Source organism: Belonocnema kinseyi, chromosome 7, assembly GCF_010883055.1.
Source record: "Belonocnema kinseyi isolate 2016_QV_RU_SX_M_011 chromosome 7, B_treatae_v1, whole genome shotgun sequence".
NCBI classification, from domain to species: domain Eukaryota; kingdom Metazoa; phylum Arthropoda; class Insecta; order Hymenoptera; family Cynipidae; genus Belonocnema; species Belonocnema kinseyi.
In genome coordinates this window covers 84,243,922-84,265,795 of record NC_046663.1, presented here as the reverse complement: position 1 = coordinate 84,265,795, position 21,874 = coordinate 84,243,922, and the positions used below count along the sequence as shown (strand labels likewise).

The 21,874-nt window shown below is 32.0% G+C and overlaps 1 protein-coding gene across 1 annotated transcript in view; it reads left to right on the top strand.

Moving 5' to 3' along the window:
- The window catches only part of LOC117176535, an 806,951-nt gene that overhangs the window by 260,729 nt on the left and 524,348 nt on the right, over positions 1-21,874 (top strand). Inside the window, exon 3 of the mRNA XM_033366790.1 lies at positions 13,808-14,005. Coding sequence (XP_033222681.1) covers positions 13,808-14,005 — 198 coding nt within the window. The remainder of the gene's footprint in view (positions 1-13,807; positions 14,006-21,874) is intronic.

The following is a 21,874-nucleotide window of genomic DNA, read 5'->3' as shown; positions in this document are numbered from 1 at the left end:
TATTATATTTGGTTAAAAATTCATTGAAAGTATTAATTATTCTTACGTAATATCTTTTAATACCCCCTCGCTCACCACACCCCCAGAATCATCTTGCGTAGTTCTTAGATGACCCCTTATCAAATTCTGTATGACTATTGCCACTAAAAGCCCCAAAAATTTATTTAGGATCATACCTTTTTACATTAACATTTTTGTTTTCCTACGCGGAAAGAAATTTCGAGAGATTGATTCATGAAACTGCTCCTTCATTTTATTACATCTTTGGCGTGAAAAATAAGATCTCGCAATCCTTCCTTTTAAAGCAAAGATCAATGCTTTAAAATCAAGGGTTTGGAGATCTTAGTCCTCGCGCCAAGGGTGTGGTAAAATCAAGGAGCAGTTTCATGAATTAATCTCTTGAAATTTATCTCCGTCTAGGTGTAAGGTTGTTTTTATACTTACAAGAAAAGTTTATAATAATCAGGGAAAATGAAAAATTGTTCAGGGAAAATTCAGGGAACTTCGAAATTGGGATCTTGTAGCTTATCGTTTGTCTTATTTCTTTTTTCTCGATTTACTTAATTATTTATTTAGTAATGTGTTTGTTGTTGTCATACTCATATTTTCAAATGAAGAGCAATTTTTCAACATGCTAAGTAGCTTAGTAAGCCGACTTTGTCTATTCGACAATAGGATGCTCCACTATGTGTAAATGTAACTGTACCTTCGATCTGAAGCTACTTTCCGTCGAATAAATCACTCCACATTAGCACCCGGTCCCATAGATGAGAGTGTCATAAATCAGGGTCGACGCACGGCGAAAACGCATTAATAAACAACGTTTGCCCATAAGGTGGTCGATTAAAATAGCCTACGTGAATCGAGCTTAATTTATGATTGTTCTCTCATAAAGCAGAACGTGTTCCTCACCCCATCACACAAGGGGGCTGAAGACACCCTTCACAAAAAAGTCTTTTGTGTCTTCCATCCAAATACTTCGTCTACCGTTTCTACCCCTTTTTTTGTCGTAAATTTCGGTGATCAAATATTGATATCGGTCTGTTTGCGAGTTTTGTTAGGAACCGATTAATAAATAGAGAGCACAAGTTTGCTATTTAAAGATAAGGGGTGAAACCGCTTATTTATTATCATGTAAATATCATTAGTTTCTTAACTGGAGAACAATTACAGCCAAACTGGGACATAGCGCGCCTCGAGATAGCTGTTCCGAGAATTGACGGTCCGCCGCGACTAGGGGTGAGAGGAGCTGCGGAGGGGCTCACTCATACGTGGCAAAACAGGAGCGTTGCGGTAAGGAGCTTTACTCTAACGGCCTAACTATGTAACTGCGTCATGGCGTTCCGACAGTTGACTCGCTGCGGATGGCACACGCAAATAAGTACGATGGCGAGATCGCGTCGAGCAGCAGTGGTGCTCCGATTTCTACTGCAAGCCAACTGTGTACACCAGCGCTATCTGACACGCGAATATATATTGCGAAGTAGTATCTCGAAGTTATTAGAGCTATTTTCATGAAAAGGGGTAGTGAAAATTAATTCATTTAATCAAAAATGTTATACTAAGGTTTAAAATTAATTACTGTATTTTAAATTTTTAGAGGTAAATTATCTTAAAACACATAAAACCTAAAAGAGTTAAATTTCGTGACAAAATTGCACCAGAAGGCTTAAAAAGAAGTATCTTGAAAAGAAATTAGTTTGAAAAAAAACGTATACTCAAGAAAGTCAATTTGTATAACATAATAGCACAAAAGGAGTTAAAATGAGAGATATATGTTTCTAAACAACATTGTTATCTGCTCATTAGAGACAGTTATGTAACAAATGAAATAATCGGGCGAAAAAAAGATACAGTTAACCATCTTACTCGTTTTTCTTTATTATTTATCCCTTTATTTTATTCTACCAGGATCTAACATTTTTCGAAGCCTTTTGGGTTTTATTATCTAGGAGACTATTTGATATGAAACTACTAAGGAATATTTCTATTTTATGCGCTTATATTAATTGAAAATGTAGATATGAATTTGAAGTTAGTCATTAAGATACTATTTATTGATCTTTAATATTTTGAGAGCTTTTGTACACATTTTTCATTGTTTGCGCAACAATGCCCAAAAATTGAAAAATATTTCTCTTTCTTTACCATCTCCGTGAATCGATCATTTGAATTTGTTTAACTGTCATTCTATGCCAAATGTATGATTAACATAAAGTCAATGAAGCTTCAATATCGATCAACATGAAAAACTGATCATTTATTTGTTTTTGTCCTTAAATCCTATCAGAAATAATATATAATATAATATATAATAAAATATTAATAACAATATAATTATTCTATTATTGAGAATCTTAGACAGAAATTAAAAATTCAATATTCTTAACGAATTCACTGATTCTCTTAGAAAACTCTCGAGTTTCTCTTTTAAGAAATTTTTTAAATTTTTTATTTCCCAGTAAATATTTAAACACTCATTTCAACTCAGTGTCTTCTGAAATATTAAAATTAATTTTTTTTCAATGCAAAAACTAAATACCAATTCTGGACATTAGTTATTGCAGCTGTATTTTAAGTTTTGTGTACAAAATGTACATATTCTGAAAATATTCCTCAGAATACCATTATTGCATGTATTGATGGAAATACTTTCATTTATGGAAAGTCTTTCATTAATTTATATAAGTAATACATATATACATGCTTCTGGTAATGCTACTTTTGATAGGTACCAGGATTTTACAATTAAACGTATTCAAAAGATCGATTCACGGAAATCTTGAATACAGTGTAATATTTTTTTATTTCCAGTAATTGTTGTTTAAACAATTAAAGATATATAAAAAACCACTCAAAAATATTTAAGTTCAACAATAAATAATATCTTAATAAGTAAATTCAAATTCATACCTAATATTTTAGTTAATATTAGTACAACATAGAAATACAATATTGTTTAATGGCATATTTATCTCATTTTAACTCTTTTTGTGCAATTATGTTGCACAAATTGAATTTCTTAAGTATATGTGTTTTTAAACACTGATTTTTTAAAATATTTTTTTAAGCCTTCTTATGCGATTTTGGTACATAATTTGTCTTTTTTAAGTTTTATGTTTTTTTTTCATTTACTTCCAAAAATTTAATAGACATTGCGCCATATAGACCGTGATGTTTTTTTTTCTATAGATTGGTTCTTTGTACTATGTTCTCAAAAGTTCAGTTCTTGGCTAGCTCTAAAAAATTATTTTAAGGTGGATTCAATTAGATACTAATATTTTTTCATAATTCAGGGTAGCCTTAGGTCAGAGAAATCCTGTAAATCAAGGAAAAGTCAGGGATTTTTTTTGCCAGGAAAAGTTAAGGGAAAATGATAACAGACCGGGAATTTCTTTAAGTAACTGGCAAAAATAATCAGGGGTACCACACATCAGACATTTTTAGTCACTTATTTCTCAAATCACTTTACAGTCACTTTTTAAAATGAAAATATCACTTTAGTCACTTTCTATCAATAAATTGACCCATAGATAAACCGCGATTGAACTCAGACACCTAGATCTGAATTGTTTTGAATTCTTTCAAAATATTTTAGGGTATTTTAATAGATTACATGGATTTTTAATAGATTTCAATAATTTGAAGGTATTAAAATGGATTACAAAATTGTTTGCGGTATTTTTACAACTTCCAAGGAATTTTCAAGAATTTTACAACATTTCAAGGGAATTTTCTAGAATTTCGAAGGGTATGGAACGATTTTATAGGGCTTGTAAGGTTTGAGGATATTAAAGAATTAAAAAAGTATTTAGCTTTGAAAACTTTAAGGGATTTCAAATGATCGTAAAGTATTTGAAATATTTTAGGGCATTTTAAAAGATTCCAAGGTACTTTCTATATATAGATTTGAAAAATTGAAAGGCATTTCCAAAGGATTAAAAGAATTTAAAAATATCTTAGGGTTATTTCAATATATTTCAATAATTTAAAATCATTTAAAAGGATTTTAAAGATTTTGAGTGCCTAACTTTAAAAAGTTTCAGAAAATTTCAAAATATTTCATAGGATTTGAAATACTTAAAGGTATTTTTAATAATTTCAAGGATTTTTCCAGAGTTTTGAAAGGCATCAAAAGATTTCAAAAAGTTTAAAAGGATTTGAAACATTTTAAGGTATTTTAACCCGTTAACCGTAGGGCTTTTTTTGCACCACTTAACCGAAGGGGGCCTGATGCTTAAAAAAAATCAAAAACGTGTTCCTAAAAATCTGAAAAAATGCATGTTTCTTGTTTGATCCTTCAACTTAACGGTACAATTTTGCAATATGTGTTTTTTAAAAATTATTGTTCATATAATTAGAAATAAAGAAATAAACTCACATAAAAAATAGTTTTATTCCAACATTCATAACTCAGAGATAAATGAACGAAATTGAACGGTTTAAAAACGAAATTAAAGGGGAAGAGTGTGCCTTTCAACGGAAAAAAGTTGCAAGAAATTTTGACGGAATTGAAAACCTTAATTTTCAACATGAACTCATGCATTATTTTAGGTGAGAATGTAGGAGGTTGCATTCTCTTTACTCTCGTTGGTACAGAAAAAAATAGTAAATTTACGTCAAGTGTCATCTGTAAAAATACTTACGTAAACTGTGGGGGGGGGGGGTCAAATCGACCAAAACTGAACTTTGACTGCACCCTATAGCTGACTGAAAGATACAAGTGACTCGAAACTATGCGTGAGGCTCCTATCCCAGAGTACAATTTTTTGGATGGGGGTAAGGGCTCGTGTTCTTGCTGGGTTCGCAAATGGGGCTGATTTGAAATTTCGGCCTGGGTCAAATCGACCCCGCCCCCCTACGGTTAACGGGTTAAAACACTCCAAGAAAGCTTTCGTTAATTTCAAATAGTTTTTAAGAAATTACAAAGAATTTAAAAGATTTTAGGCTATTTTTTAAAATTGTGAGGAATTTTCTACAGTTTTGAAAAATTCAAGGGATTTTAAAAGATTTTAAAGTATTCAAAATATCTTGGTGTATCTTTAATATATTTTAATAATTTGAAGTGATTTCAAAAGACTTTAAGGCATTTAGCTTTAAAAAGTTTCAAAGCATTTCAAAGGATACAAAATAATTTAGGGAATTTCAAAATATTCTAAGGATTTTTGTATTGATTTGATGAATTGGAAGGGATTTCAAAGAGTTTGAAATATTTTAGAGTGTGTTAAAAACCTACAAGGCATTTCAAGACGTTATATGAAGGAATTTAAAAAAATATGTATATGGTTGTAAAGAAACTCGTAAAGTTTTGAAAGATGTTGAGTGATTTTACAGAACATATAAAGTTTTTAAAGAATTTAAATAGTTGTAATGGATTTTATAAGATTTTCGCGGAATTCAAAGATTTTAATGGATTTTAAGGTATTTTAATAAATTTTCCAGGATCTCGGAAATTATCATCAGATTTTATAGAATTTTACGGGTTTATATAATATTTTAATGCATTTCAAAAAATGTATACATGAGAAGTGAAAAATTTCGTAGGGTTTCAAAGATTTTAAGTGATGACATTGCATGTTATGAATTGTAATAATATATATTTATGGAAATGATATACAATTTCAAGGATAAAATCGAGTGCGAAGCACGAAATACGCGATGAGAATGTCTTCGTTAAAGCCGAAGGAGCTTTAATAAAAGAGAATTCACAATCACCAAATTACTGTTGTCGATGCTTTGACCTTTAGTTTTAAAAAGTATATGCACAAGTGTTCGGAATATACAAAGACCGAGAGTGGAGTACGAGGAGCACGATTTTTTTATAATTCACTTGAATTATTTTAAATTTAACATAAATTTATTTTTTTTTTAAGTAAATTAGGCTGTCGCAGTCCTGAGTATAAGAAATTGAAATTTTTAATTGTTTAATTTCATTTATAAAGGATTTTATATTAAAGTTTTTAAATATTATAATTGTGGTCTTTAAAGTGCTACAGATGAAATATTCGTTTTTTAATTCCATTTTATTTTTAAAAATCCTAAAATTGAAAATTTTTGGAGTTTTAGACAGAATGAATAGCTTTTGAAATTGAATTCAGGTATTTAAATACCTTAATTAGGCTCTCTTGTGAACGTGCCGCTTTATCGTACAAGGTCGTCAGTCGCTCCTATTTATTTGTTACTTATATCCGGTTACACCCTCGAGCACACCTTGAATCTTCACGGCCCTGTAACGCATCCTTGCACTAATGCAGATAAGGCCTACTACATTTTATTTTTTTAAAGAAGTATTCCAGTTTTTATATATTAAAATATATAATAAAATGAGACGCCAGGTTTCTGAAAAACTTCATATTAGGTATTTTCACTTTAACCACCAGCTAACTTCACTTCTTTAAGTGCTGAGGGGAAAATAATCGACCAAATGTATGGGACAAAACTTTATTTATGCTATATCTTCGTAATAAATCATATTTTTTGTAATTTTTGTCATTTCATTTATCAGTAATTAAGAAATAAAAACTCATTTCCGAATACAATTATATAAAAAAATTAGTTTTTACGAAGGTATAACAAAATAGGACAAATATGGATCAAATCCCATGCATTTCATCTATTGTTTCCTCTCAGCACTCAACGAAGTGAAGTTAACTGACGATTAAGTGGAAATACCTGATACCTGATGTTTACGAAAAGAGATCAATATAATAAATTACAAGAATTTCGGAAAACATAAAGAAAACAAAGTATTTGGTTATTCAAATAAATCAACTAATTCAAGCAAATTTTTCTCTACATTGAATAATTTATCAGTATTATTTATTATATTATCAATATTCTCAATTAAATTTGAATAGTTCTTAAAGTACTGATTTAGAGTCAACAGTCCAATTAGAATGTATTTCTCCCCTCTGCTCTTCTCTGTCTAGACTCTAGAGTTTTATCTCACAACTTTTCATGTTTCAGGATATGTTCTATCAAGCTGATATGTCTTTTCTTTATCCTACTCGATTTTTCCTCTCTTGTATACCATTTATAATACCTGTTCATTCTTGACCTTATCTACTCATTTTATTTTCACTATCTTTCTGTATTCCCATACATTTCAAATGGTTTTATTTTTAATTGTTTCTTTTATTTTATTACTTCTATTTTTAATGCGTTAAATCTTAACGATAACAAGGAACACTTTTGTCTCGCTTCCTTTTTAATTCTCGCCTCTTTTTTTCGTCGTCTCATCTCCATCTATAAAAGAAAAAAAAACCCTTAAGCTAGAGTTTCAAACCAACTCTTCAATCCAGCAATTCTTTCTTTTTTTCTATCTGATATCCCTGTTAGAATTTTAGAGGCATACGTTTCGCAAATTGACTCATACATATCATCATGTTCAACATCTCCAATTTTTCTATTATATTACGAAAATAAGAGGCAAGAGTAAGGTAAGGAAAGAGGATTTTGTTCGCGACACTTTTTTAAACAAAAGAGAATTCTCTAAGCCCTTAAGCTACGAGGAGATCCTTGTTCTGTCCAGAAGATTTTTCTTGCAAGAAAATCACATTTGTGTTCAAAATAACTACTGGTATGGTTATACATCGATTCCTGATGACTTTTTTTTCCGAAATCCTTACCTTATCAAATTAAGATTGTGTCTGCGACAAATAGATGTTTCAATTATTCTTTCAAACTCTTACGATTAACCTTATCTTTACTTTCTGTTTTGTAATCATCGCTATTGCCGCCCTTTTAAAAATGCCACCAATGCCATCAAAAGACCCTTTGCCATGCGCAGTTGCATGAAAATTCCTTCCTTCTTTACATCTGAAATCTTGTTCGTGGAGTGTTCAGTTGGCAAAGTTCTTAGATTTCTTATACTCTATGCTGCTGCGTGAGAAAGATTTTTGATGTAAAGCAGTATTGAACCTTCATACAATTTCACGTGGCAAATGGCGTTGTGATGATATTGGCTTTACCTCGAAAATCGTATTCGGGTATTGTTAAGTTGGTAAAGTTCTTACGATTTTTTTACTGTGCTCAGTGGGTGCATTTGCCATATAGCCTGCATAGAATGCAGCCTAGGGCTGAAAAATTTGGGCGGCGGCAGAATTTTTTACGATAAATTTTCAAAAATTTTGAATTCTTTCTCTACATATAGATGCAGATTGAGCGTGGGGGAGAAATTGTCATAAAGATTGACTGGAAATGTTAAATTTTTATATAACCCACTTATGTAATTTATTGAGTAATTCAAAATATTAAAGAATTATTATTAAAACATTACTTTGATCTCTTTTATGAAAAAAATCAAATAAAAGCGCTTCACGGCAGGTAATATTTGAGATTACTGTGGATTCATAATCTATTAGTTAATTTCTTTTATTCTAAGGGCGGCAAATACCTAAATCCGCCAATGACTGCTGCTGAATGAGAATGATTTTAAATGTAAATTAGAATGGAACTGGCATAAAATTGCACATGGTAACGGGCCTTGTGATGGTATTGATGACATTCTTAAAACGGCGGCTATTAAAACAAACCGACACCCATTTTAAGAGAAAAATTTTTGTTATCAATTGACATGGACTCCACTAGAAAGCTATTTTCCGTACATTTTGTACTAGGCTTTTAGTGATCTAAATAATCTTAACCAAATAGCATCATATGACGTTCATTTTCGGGACAATTCTGAATTTTTTCCAATATCATCATCGAAATGTGAGTGAAGACCCGATAAGAAGAGTTCGCACATCGTACTAGACTCTCTTCTTATGTTATGGTCAACTTTACACGCACCATGAGGGCGGAAGCACGTGGGCGGCCACTCACGAGTATAATGGTTACATCGCGGCCTCTTCAATCTGACGCACTAAACCACGATGTTTATGCACTTCATGCCGACGATCGATACAATGCACCCACATTCTCGACGAGACGACACTTGTGATGCGGAACGTGAACTTTTCTCTCCTTTTCTGTCCCCTCTCGCTCGCAGAAAATATGCCAATACATACCTGCGGAACGAGCTACATTGCCCAACGCCGCGGATTAGGCGAGTGTGATGTGGTGCAGTGGGAAATGAAACAGCAACTCGTGCAATAACAGGGGGACGATGACCAGAGTTGTTAACTTCATGTTGCTGTTGCAAGGAAATTAACATTCCTGGGCGACGATTGAACATTGCACGTCTATAAAGATTGGAGATGAAGTAATCAGGCTTTTGGCTGCTTTAACGGAATTCTACTTGCCTCCTTATATAGTTAAGATAACGGAATTGTATTTGAAATAGTTATACGATTGGCGCCTCGTTAGCGATTAAAATTGACGTTAAGGTGTTTCATTAGTTATTTAACTTATAATTTGTTTTGCCTGTTGCTGGAAATTCTGTTTTAATTATAATTACATCCACCCACTTCTAAAGTAGTGGGCAAGCCAATATATAGACATTCAAATGGTAATTTGGTCAGGCATGTGCTTTCTTGAATTTTCCACGAAAAAGAAAGTAAATCGCGAATTCAACAATGTTCACACTAAAGTGAGCAAGAAAAATCGTGGGTAAATTAGTCTACTTCTATATTTATGTATACAAATTTCCCTGAAGTTATATATAGTCAAAACAATAGGAGGTGATTTGTAATTATATAATCATAATATGTCGTTTTAGTTATCATAACAATCCTAATTCTAAGGGGGCTTCATTCATCAACATTTTTCCCACAAACCTCAATTTGTTGATCCTTCGTTTACTGTCTGTCACCCTAATCCAAAGGGTGCAATTTCGGTGTTGATATATTCTTCCGCATGATATTAAACGCACACCATTCGTCACCACAGCATATGAACCCACCGCCAATGGCTAGTTTAGTATGACCCCTCCATTTAACTTGAGCGTTTCAGCACCTTCCGGTTTCCGCTCTCGTGTCGTCACCACATGATATAACATTTCGTCTAGGTTTATAGACTGCTTTTATGTTGCGAAAGTTTCATTGGAAGTGCATATTATGAAGAAAACCTAGAAATGCAGAAATGTGTATGGTATTTGTTTTGTATCAAGGATAAATATCGATTCTTTTTACTACATTTTAAATATTCTTATGTTTTTATTGGTAAGAAGCAATGAAATAATGTCTGCTAGTCATCTGACAATGCCTTTGTGGTCAATTAGTATGTATGTATCTATTATATTTTTTCTCCTTTACGGGCCTGAGAGTCTTCAAAATTCTTCTTTTTTTATATTAATAATTATAGAGCTAACTTAAATTACCCTAGTTTGAGACCACACATCATTATTTAAATTTAGCACTTCTCTCTTGCTGTGCTGTAAACTTCTGCCATTAAACCTACTTCTTTTAATAAAACCAAAGAACCAAATTCATATTTATCGTCTTTGTTTTCCTCCTTCTCATTTTTACATGTTAAATTTAACATTAAAGTCGAATACACATAACACTTATCACTTTTTATTACCGTTACTATTGACAAACCTCTCTTATTCTTTTTCTGATACCAAAACAACAGTTACATTTCTCTTGCTATTCCCTTTAAATAAAACTACTTTTAAGATTGCAATTTTATCATATGGATTTTGTTTATTGTATTCTTTTTGGCAATGGTCGTGTTGACCTGACTTTGGACTGTTTTTACCTCCTCTAGATCCTTATCCTATCGATTCAGATAATCAGTCCCGAATTGTCATTTAACTCGCATGAATTATATCTAAATTAAAGTGAAAATTAATTGTCAGCTTTTGTAAACAAACGATTGCAGTATAGAACTAGATAACCAACATTTTTATCAATAATGGTTTCACTGCATAAAAAAATCTTAAAGAATCAGATACGTATTCTGGTAAAAGAACTTTTTTTAAATATCTTTTTTTGATACAATGATTTAAAATATATATTATATATTTTAGTTACAATTTGTACAGTTTTAACGTAATAATCATTTTTTTATCACACCACCATCATAAGTACTGCGAACGATATAAAATATCACTTTTTACCGTAGTCCGTAAAATTTTTACTCTGGGTATTTATTTAGGGTACTTAGAATATTTTAGTACCGACTTCTTACCCCACGCACATTACCCAACTCCATCTCTGGACCGTCTCGTGTTTTTATTTTAGGCCTCTATGTCACTTATTTGCAGTTATGATTTACTGGTGCGATAAAAAATAGTATGCAACACTCGGCCCATAAGTGGCACTTTGCCTCGTGTAAATCGCATTCCTCGGCCGAAAAAAGTGCGACTTCGGTTTTTCTCGTGATAGAATCATTTTTTCTTTATCAAACATTTTTATTTTTATTCAGCATATCTATATCCCAGGAGCATATTTGTTTTTAATTTAAGTTTTGTTTCGTAATCGCTATCCAAAACCAATGATGAAAACCCATGAAATGTTGATCTCAAAATGCTCGGTCGATTTTCTCGAAACTAACTCATTTTTTTACCTCAAACTTTATTTAACCGCATTCAGAAACTTAATATCTCGTAAGCAAGATTGTATTTTATTTTTATACTGAAAATTGAATTTTTATTGCAATCTAAAGTCCAGCCTGATTCAATTTTAGGTTAATGTCACTTTCAGATTGTCAACTTCCACATACATTTTCGCGAATCTGGATAATTTTTTTTCATACAATTTTTTTGGTGTTATTTCAATTGAAAAATTGAATTGAAATTCTCTTTTTCTTAAAATAGTGTTTTCGATTTTACGAAATGTTTTTCCGCTCCTTTGAAATATTTCCATTTTCTGTTTGTCTAGTTTTACACAGACACCCTTCAAATAATCTATTTAAAAGCAGTCATTTAAGTTTAAAATTTAAAAAATTTAGTTACCAAAATTGTAATTAAGTTGCGATTTCTTAATAGTATCGGAAAATTCATATAATCCAAATATGTCATTCTCGGATGTATCATTCTAAACTTAACAGTTGTTAACTCGTATAATAATTAAATTACAAGTTTTTAAAATTTAAGAGGAATAAACATCGAATTATATGAAATTAAATAATTTAATATCTGTAGTGTCGAAAATTCAACAATAATTCAAATCCTAATCATTCATTAGTTTTAAATTTCAGAGCGGTGCGTATTTAAATATATTTTTAATATTTAATATTATAATAATATTTAATATCATATAATACAATATAATTAAAAATAATATAAGAAAAATATAATATGATTTAATATAATATTTAATATTTAAATATTTCGGACACTGAAATGATTATAATTTAAAGGTTATTCCTAAAAAGTTCACCACTTAAATTCCCACTCATTTTCAACTTTCCTTTTCAATAATAATTTTGTTTGAATTTTCCCAGTAAAGTACTTAATATCAAAGTAATATTTAGTATATTTTCCCAATTTTAAACAAATTCTTTTAGAAATTATAAACAAAAGAGTACGCAAAATGTATTTTCACGCAACTTCCCCAAAGTTCATATAAAAAATTGTTAATCAATATTAACAGAATTTTTATAATATTTAAAGATTTACAAATGTCACTTATATTGATTTGAAAAGTATCAAATCAAGAGTGGAGTTCAATATTTTTGAGCAGATAATTTTAAAAATCACTTTAAAAATCAATCTATGCCACCAGTTTTTGTCTTGTCATGCGCCATTGCTATTTTAGAATAAAACTCGAAAATAACTATTCAAATTATTCATAATTCGGGTTAAAATTGCTAATTTTATGCTTACGAAGATTTTACTAGAGTTAAAAATCGACTTATCAAGGTTGATTGCAAATAATTAATAATACTACTAATTAATAATAATTAATAATAATTAATGTAGATTCTTTAAGTCCTACAGAAAATTTGTATTGTCCCTAGTATTCTAACTTTTTTCAAGTACGAGGTCTATTCAGAAAGTTTCCTACCTTGTGGTGTACCAGCAGTACGAGTTAATTGTGGCCAATTGCGATGATATCCCGTTCAAAGTATTCCCCTTTGGAAGTCAGAACCTTTATCCAGCAATCCTCCCTCTTTCGTAGGTAGTAAGTAGTCTAATTCTGTTGTATTACCTCTACGTCTTGAAATCGGTTTCCTTTTGGAGAATACAACAACTTGGGAAACAGCCAGAAATCACAAGGACAGTTGCAGGCTATCGTGGTGAAGGACCCAATTGCCACTTTCTGAGCTTCTCTGCAAATCTTGGCCCAAAATTTCCGAAATAATAGTTTTTGCAATCAGGAGGTCTTTGTCTATCCCTCTCACTTTTAAACGTCTATTTCTATTACTTAACACTAGCATTCCTTCCACATTTTCCACTGGAGAAAAATGGTTTAGCTGTCCCAGCTAAACGTTTAGCAGGGAGAGCTAAACCTTTAATGTGAGACGTTTTTATCGTTGCGGACCTGCCAGAGCATGAGTGACTTTCCACTGAATTATGGCCATTTTTAAATTGCCTGAACCACTCTTTAATTTGAGTATCATTCACAAACCCACCAACATACACTTTTAGAATTACAAAGATGCTTTTCGAACATGAATGGCCAAGTCTTCGGCCAAATATAATGCACACTCTTTGTTCTGTGCGCTTCGTCACCCTGAAATGCAATACCTGACTTTGACAATAACATAACTAGGTACAAAGTTAGAACTCAAAGTCGGATATTTTCCAGACAGACCTCATACCTTTTGGGCTTACAATGTTCAGTGTACATACAGGACCATCGATTGCAGAAGTTTTATCTCTGCACGTTTGTTAAAAAGGCAACAAAAATTGTAATTTAAGGCCAGACTTTATTCAAGTAGAAATTATATCCTCTTACAAAAAAACTGTATAATGTTTCAGACTCGTGGTGATGCAGCCTCTTTAGTTCGCACTTTTTTGGGTCCAATTTACGGAGAAGATGTGCTTGATATTCTAACAAGACAAGCGCGGGATATTCTTGTGTGTGCATATCACGGAAATCTGGAGAACTTTGTAAAAAGTTACTTGTCACCTGCCGCCAACTTGCTTGAGGAAGTGAAGCGGATTACAACAGAAAGGGTGAGTAAATTAAAAAGATTTATCTAAAAAGGGAAGAGGAAAGTCTCTCCGCTGTTTCTTCTCCGTATTGAAGTAATTATTAATAAAAAAAAGGGCTGCTTGCATACATTCAGTTTCTAACATGTGTGTACATTGTCACAGCAGTAATGATAAAATGCGTGAAGTTTCTTCGTTGGACCTTTGTTTAATACTCTAATATGGTCAGGGTAAAGGAAAAGCATGCGTTGCTCAGCACAAAAGGTTAAGTGATTTGCAAAGTTTTAATAGTAATTCTGCTTTCGCTGTGCGGTAACACAGAAATCTGCAGTGCTGAGTGCACACGCTTAATGCGCGTCGGAATGGTAGAAGTGTAGATGGAACTGATAGGTAAACGTAGTTAGAGTCACGGCTTACAAAGAGGCGTGTCATAGGAAGGAGGAAGATATATTGCTACTATTTTAATTTATTTTTTTACTTTCTAGTAAAGCACGAAGAAAGTAGGCAGCGAAAAGGATATTCATGTATTTCATAATATCACCCTTTTACTCACATTAAAATATCCTGCACTTTATAATCAGGTGAAAAATCAAACCATTTTTTTAATAACAAACGTGGGAGAAATTGTACAGAGTTTACAACTACACTAGAAGCGGTCCCTTATTTACTCTAAAGGGCATAAAGGCCATGGCCTAGTGCTGCAATTTTTTATGTAACAGAACACGTTTGTTTTTAATTGTATTGTGTTTTTCTTTTGCTTGGGAATTCTGGATTGGGAAAAACTACACTTTTAAAAATTCTGACGTAAACATTACAGGAAACGACGAAGGATACGAAGTCGTAAACTAAGTCGAAAATTCAGATAGTAAACGACATCGTTTCCGACGTGAATTCCAACGTCGTTGGAAACAAGTTTCAAAAAAGTTTCAAAGAGAAATTATAGCTTTCAAAAAAATTTTACAACATGTCTTCTAACCATTTTCCAATAGGACTCGTAATTTTTTTTTTATTTATCGTACGCAATATGCAAAAAATCGAAAATTCCAATATTACGCCCAAAGACGCGTGATGCGTAAAAAATTTAAAAGAAAGTCTTGTAAGATATTATTCTTTATTCATAAATATAATATGAAAACAAAAATCATATTATTGGAATAACAACGCGAGATAGATAAAAATGTCTGAAAAAAGAATTGTAGGTTTTTATTTATTTAAAGGTGATTCAGAAAATATACATTTGCAAATGTCTGTCAAAAATCGAGCACGCAGTGCGAATGTCACGATGAGAATGTGTACCTCAAAGGCTACATAACTTTGAGAAATTTAATCTCAATAATTTAATACTTATGTAAGCAGAAAATTCAGAATATGAAGACGCATACAAGTTCTGCGATCTAATAGAGATTTTTTTGATAAAGTTTCATTCAAGCATTCCAAATGAAATTAATAGGCTTTGGATTAGGATTCAACGATTTTGTTTAAAATTCGTCTTCTTTGATTGAATCCAAATGTTTTTTATTTCAAAGAAAAGTCTTTTTTGTTTGAAATATCAATTATTACAAAGTGATTTTTTTGTTCTTGAAACTCAACTTTCTGTTTAAAAATTCATATATTTTGTTGAAAAATCGTCCTCTTTGCAAGAAGGTAAATATTGTTCGTTGCAAATTCATCTTTTTGGTTCAAAATTTAACTGTACTTGGTTCAAAGTCGAACTGCTTTGTTAAGAATTCATTGTTTGTTTAAAATTTGATCATTTTAGTTGAAAAATCATCTGTATGATTTAAAACTTAATTCTTGTTAAAATTTGTTTCATGTTGCAATCAATATGGCACCTGCAAGAATTTTATTCAAAATAAATTTCTTCCCTTATTATTCCTCTATTTTCTTTAAAAATCACTCAATTTTCCTTGTTTTGAAAGAGTTTTTGCCTGTGAAGTTTGAAATCGGTACCTCAAAATCATTGGATTTCAAAGAAGATTACAAATTTTTGTTTGATCAAAATAAGCCAAAAACTTTACCGATTGAATTCATTGTCTCTACCTTGCGGAAAAATTAAATGGCATTCTGTTGTCAGGCTTAGTCCAGTTCTTTCTTCATCTAGAGTCTAGACTGTCTGGCCTGGAAGATCTAATCAGGCCCAGGTTTAACGCTAGTCTTGTCCAGGTCTGACTTTAACCAGATAATCTTGTCTGGAAGGTTTGGTCTGGTCCAAGATTGGCGCTGATCATCTGTGCTAGAATTTAAAAAAAGTTATAAGTTGGATCAGCTGTTTCCTTTAACATTTTTCCGAAAAAGTTACAATGTGTCAAAAATGATAGAGTATAAGAAATTGGCACTATCAAAATAAGAATTTTTGTCTTGACACCTTGAAATTATGGTCTTATCTAGGTTCGGCACTGATCAGTTAGTCAAATACAAAAAAATCTAAGTTTGGTCTGGAGGATCTGGTCGAGTCCAGAACGGACCCTGAAGAGATATCCTAGAATGAAATATGTTCTAGAAATTTTGATCAGTAATTTTTTTTATTTACGAACAAATTACAGGTTGTCTAAAATCATAGAATGATAGAGAATAGGAAGTTCATGCTTTCAAAAAAAGGTTTTGTTTCTTCCAACGTTGACTGTCTGGCCTGGCTTCAGATTTGTTGCAGATTAGGTAAATGCACTTATAGTGAAAATTATTTTTTCCAAGTCATCAAAAAAATAAAGGTAGTTCAGACAGCGGTTGACCGGCTTCGTACTAGTTTCTAGTCAGCCATTAACCAGTGGCTGGTAAATAACCGCCTACGCGGTCTGGTCTGTACAGTGCTATTGGCCAGAAGATTTTCCCAAACGGGACATTAGTACTCCTATATTACAATTAACAAAAATTGTTATTATATAAAACTCAAAAATGTGAGGCACCTCAACAATAAAATATGCGATTTTGCAACTTAATAGAAGTACATTATCGAAATTCAAAGTTACGTTGAATTATCATGATTTGTAGGGTCGAATTCCTGTGGTGAGTTAATTCGGTGCTTTGTAAACACGCCGAAGATCACCCTTTTTGTTGCTATATGCCACTTTCAAAATGGATGAACACTCAAAGTGCCACGTGCTCTTCATTCTGGTCCTCGACCTGAGAGCCGTCTACGACTCGGGGTGAGAATGACAATACGATCATCCGCAAGAGCAGATTATTATTATATTGTGAGGGTTCTCACACCCCGCCACTCGTGTCTAGCCAGGAAGCGTTTTAATCGAACAGCGCTGCAGGCAAATGATAAATCGAAGGGTCTCTGCCGTCTTTCTTCCTGAAATGAAATGAAACCTTGTGCTGCAAAATAACAGTACGAGTTAGGGTCGAGACAGACTACATTAAACGAAACGGGAAATGCAGATAACCAGAGCAGGGAGTAAAAGATAATAAATGTTCACATGGAAATCGAATAACTTATAACAGGCTTCGAAGTTCGAAATTCCATGATAATTTTTTCAGTAAAGCGATACAAAAAATTGGCCATACTCACAAATTTCAGTTTTGTCAAATACAAAATTCAGGAAAAGTATGCCTAAGCAAACTACTCTAACTAAAGAAAGAAATCAATCAAAATAGAACAGTCGATGGGTTTCTTAGAAAATCTGAAAATAAGGAGGTGTAGTATATAATGTATATGATGCACATTAAGGTGGGTAAAAAAAGAGGATGCAAATCGAAATTGGAACTAGTGTAGATTGATGACAACATGTGCGTTAGCAAAATGTACTTTTCTACTGGTGAAAATGCATTAGAAATAAGTTGCATAGCACAGTGTAGGAAATCATAAATGTAAACTGTATTTCTAAAATGTATTGCGCTTGTATTCATGATTTCATAGACTTGCCAAAAAATTGTTCACTTACATGTGACTAACCAACTAGGCTTGGTTAAAAGCTATTATTTTTGATTAAAAAGTCTACCATTGCATTTTTAGTTCAAAATTCATACAGTTTAATTAAAAATTCGACTAATTCGTTGAAAGATATTTTTTTAATTGAAAATTTAACCATTCCACTTTTGATTGCAAATTTATAATTTTTTAGTTTAAAATTCTAATATAAATTCTACTATATTGTTATAAGTTATAAGTTTTAGTTCAAAATTCATCTCTTTGTTTGAAAATGTAAGTATTTTACTGAAAATTTGTTGTTCTTTGGTTGAGAGTCAATTTTCTTAATTGAAATTGTAACTATTTCATTTTTTTTTAAATTAATATATCTTGGTTGAGAATTCAACTACTTTGTTGAAAATTCGTCCTTTTTGGTTAAAATATTGGCTATTCCATGTTTTGTTGAGAATCCTGTTTTTTGTTATCGCAAAATCAACTCGTTGGTTTGAAACTGAACTTATTCATCGCCTTAATTGTAAAATTAAACTATTTGGTCGTAAAAGAAGTTTTTTGTTGAAAATGCATATTTTTAGGGTGAAAATTCAACTGTTTTGCAGAAAATTCGTCATTTTGGAATGAAGATTTAACGATTTGGTGCAAAACCACACTATTCGTTTGGAAATTAACTTTTTATGTTTAAAATTACTAGTCTTGGTTGATAATTCAACTATTTTTAGAAAGTCAAACTATTTATTTGAAAATTTTAATATTTTGTTGGGTTTTAGTTTCTTTGTTGCAAAAATGAATTGTTTTTTCTTTAAATTTAACCGTTCCATTTTTTTTTTGAAAATTTAACTATTGTTAGTAAATTTGTCTATTTTGTGGATAATTCTTTCTTTTAGTTAAATTTAACTGTTTCAAAATTCGTTTTTTTGTTTGCTTAAAATTATTATTTTTTTTTTTTAATTTGACGGCAACAGTTTTGTTTGAATTGCTTTGTTAGTTGAAAATCCACCTTTCTTGATAGAAAATTAGCTCTCTTGTTAAAAATTCTTCTTGTCCGGTTTAAAAGTCAAGTGTTTTATAAAATATTGGACTTTTTAGCTTGAAAATTCTATTCTTTTGTTGAAAATTCATCTGTTCGGTTCAGGATTCAAATATTTTGTTAAAGATTTGCCTGACTTCGTTCGATTCAAGTGGTTGATCATTCGTTTTTTGTTGTTGAAAAGTAATTTTTGAAACTGAAAATTTAACTACTCCATTTTGATTCTAAACTTATGTTTTTAGTATACAATTCATATATTTTGTTGAAAATTTGTACTTTGGTAAAAAATTAATCTTCTGGGTTGTTAAATCATGTTTTTAGTCGAAAATTCAACTGTTTTATTGAAAATTCGTCGTTTTGTATTGAATGTCATTGTTATGTCAGTCTATTCATCTTTCTTGGTTAAAGAAGTCACCTCTTTTGGCTAATAATGAAACTTTCTGTCGAAAATTTGTATTTTCAGGTTAAAAGTTCACCTATTAGGTTGAAAATGCAACCAATAGACCAGGGACAAGAATGCAATCATGTACTTTTATTTCACTATTATTTTGTACGTCTTTTTTTATAAGTTCAGGTGAATGTGAAATTCATGTCACTTTTTTTCGGCCAACATTCACAGTGAATATCCAATTTTTTAAATGAAAATTTTAAGTGAGGCTAATACGAAATTAACGCGAAAGTGAAACGAAATCACATAATCGCCTCCTAAAAGCGGAGCTTTCTAAAAACAACATCCGAACTCGTTTCCTGCTTCGAGCTACTAAATTTTTGGTGTCGATAATATTGCCCCTTAATGCATTGACACCACCGATATAATTTTTATTTTTGATCAGAGAAGTGTCACGTGTTACAAAAGTTTTGCCTCATTTTCACGTAATATTCGCACGGAGAAAAATCGCTTGCCAGCCTGAACATCTAGAGTGTCAGACTGACCGTATGGGACAGCCCTTTAGACGGTGTATAGCGTGCCATCAACGGAGTGTCAAAATTCTATGGTGAGATTCACTATCCCAGAGTGTGAATTTGACGATACTGGATTGTAAACCTGATTATCCCTCACTGAAAAAATAGTTGGTTGTTTGAACATTATGCCGAAAGCTTCAGATTAAAATGTCGACCATCGAAAACATGACGCTATATTTCGATGCGAATGTTGGCAGCACTTCTCAAGTTTCAGTTCTGCCAATATCGCCAAGGGGCGAAACTTGTAACCTTTGCTACTTTTATTTCTTGGCTAATAATTTTTGTTAAATGTAACTAATTTATTTGTTGTTACTACAATTACTATCCTCATTAATGTAAACTACATGAGAGGACTAACGGCAACTCGTTGACGCACAAAACTGGTTAGTTACTGTTACCGTCGAAGTAGTTCTTGTAGTTAATACCATCTCTACTAATAAAGATTTTCTTCTCGCAACTAACCATTTCTTTTATTTCTTAATCATGTCAGAGGATACATTTTATTATGTTTTGTCAATCTCCTGCCTGCACGTATATTCATGAGATTAAGAAAGACGAGAATTTAAATTATTAAATGAAACCTAAAAAACAGGAAAATTGCTATAAAATGCTTCACAAGCCTGAAAGCATGTTTGTTATTTTTAAAAAGTAAGATGCCTTAGATATTACTGCATATGCACAAAAACTTTGACAACATATTACTTTGCGCACGAGAGGCTAAGAAAATGACGTCACAACACTAAATTGAAATATTTTTAACGCCGGTCAAAAATGTTGGGAAAAGACACTGATTGATGAGTGAAGCCTTTATCCTTAGTCCCTCTGGGAATTATCGAATTTTATCTTTTAACTATTCTCCACACATGTTCGAAATATCAACAAGTGGCTTAAACTAATTAAAGATTTATGTAAATCGTCAAACATGCCGCTGAACGTCATCCGCTTCAAAAATACATTTCCCAAAGTGTCGATTTGATCATCCTCATATAGTGAGTATAAAACACCTGTGGATATTCAATTTGACCGTCTAAATTTTGATACTCCAAGTTTGACTATCCATTTTTCAACGTGTGGACGCTCCTTTAGACTAAAAGAAAAGTCCCAATCAATAGACACAATTAATAAATGAAGCAAACTTCGATTCGATAAATTTGACTGTACTTGAAACCTTGAATGCATGACTTATTTTTCCTTCTCTTTCTTCTTTAACAATGACCACCAATTTCTCGTCATGCGTGGTGAGTTTCTTGGCCACGGTTAAAAGCGAAAGAGCACCACCCGTCCACCCACGAAGACATGTGTGTCGGGTAATAAATCTTGAAGTAACTCGAAAAAGGCAATGGTGACTTATATGCGTCATGTGGCGGTTTCGCGACAATTTGGCAGATATAGGGCAGCGCGACATCTTCGATGGAAAGCGGAGCACACATTGCCAGTTGTATAAGTTCATTGCTCGTTAGCGCAGGATTTCTGAAAGTAGGTAGGTAGGTAAACCTAACCTAATATAGTCCACGTGCAGTTCCCTTAAGACTTTGACGAAGTGTGCACGCCTTTAATTGAATTCCAACACAGGAAATTAACTCGATTTACTAAGAGGGCAAAAAATCGTAGCTCGATGACCCATTGAAATAGGAAAAGCTTTTCGTAACTGACCACCGTACACCGTAATCGACCTCTCACATTACGCAAACGTATACTTAATACCTACCTCTAACTAAGTACCTCAAATTTTAAAAAATTGCACAAAAACAACATTTTTATTTTGTTTGTTTATAACAATGACAGTTTCCATGAAATATAAATTCAGAGCCCCGGAATATTACTAGTAAATCAATTGAAACACATATCCCAAAAAAGTATACCTAGAACTTTTAAAAAAATTCACAAACAGTGCATTTGTTTATGCCATTTGTTTATGGCAGTCAGATTTTTTACAAAATGTCTATGTCCTGTTCCGGAACATCACTGGGAAAGCAATTTAAAGAGAAAAAAGTATCTCAAACTATCAAACATTGCTTAAACTCTGCATTTGTTT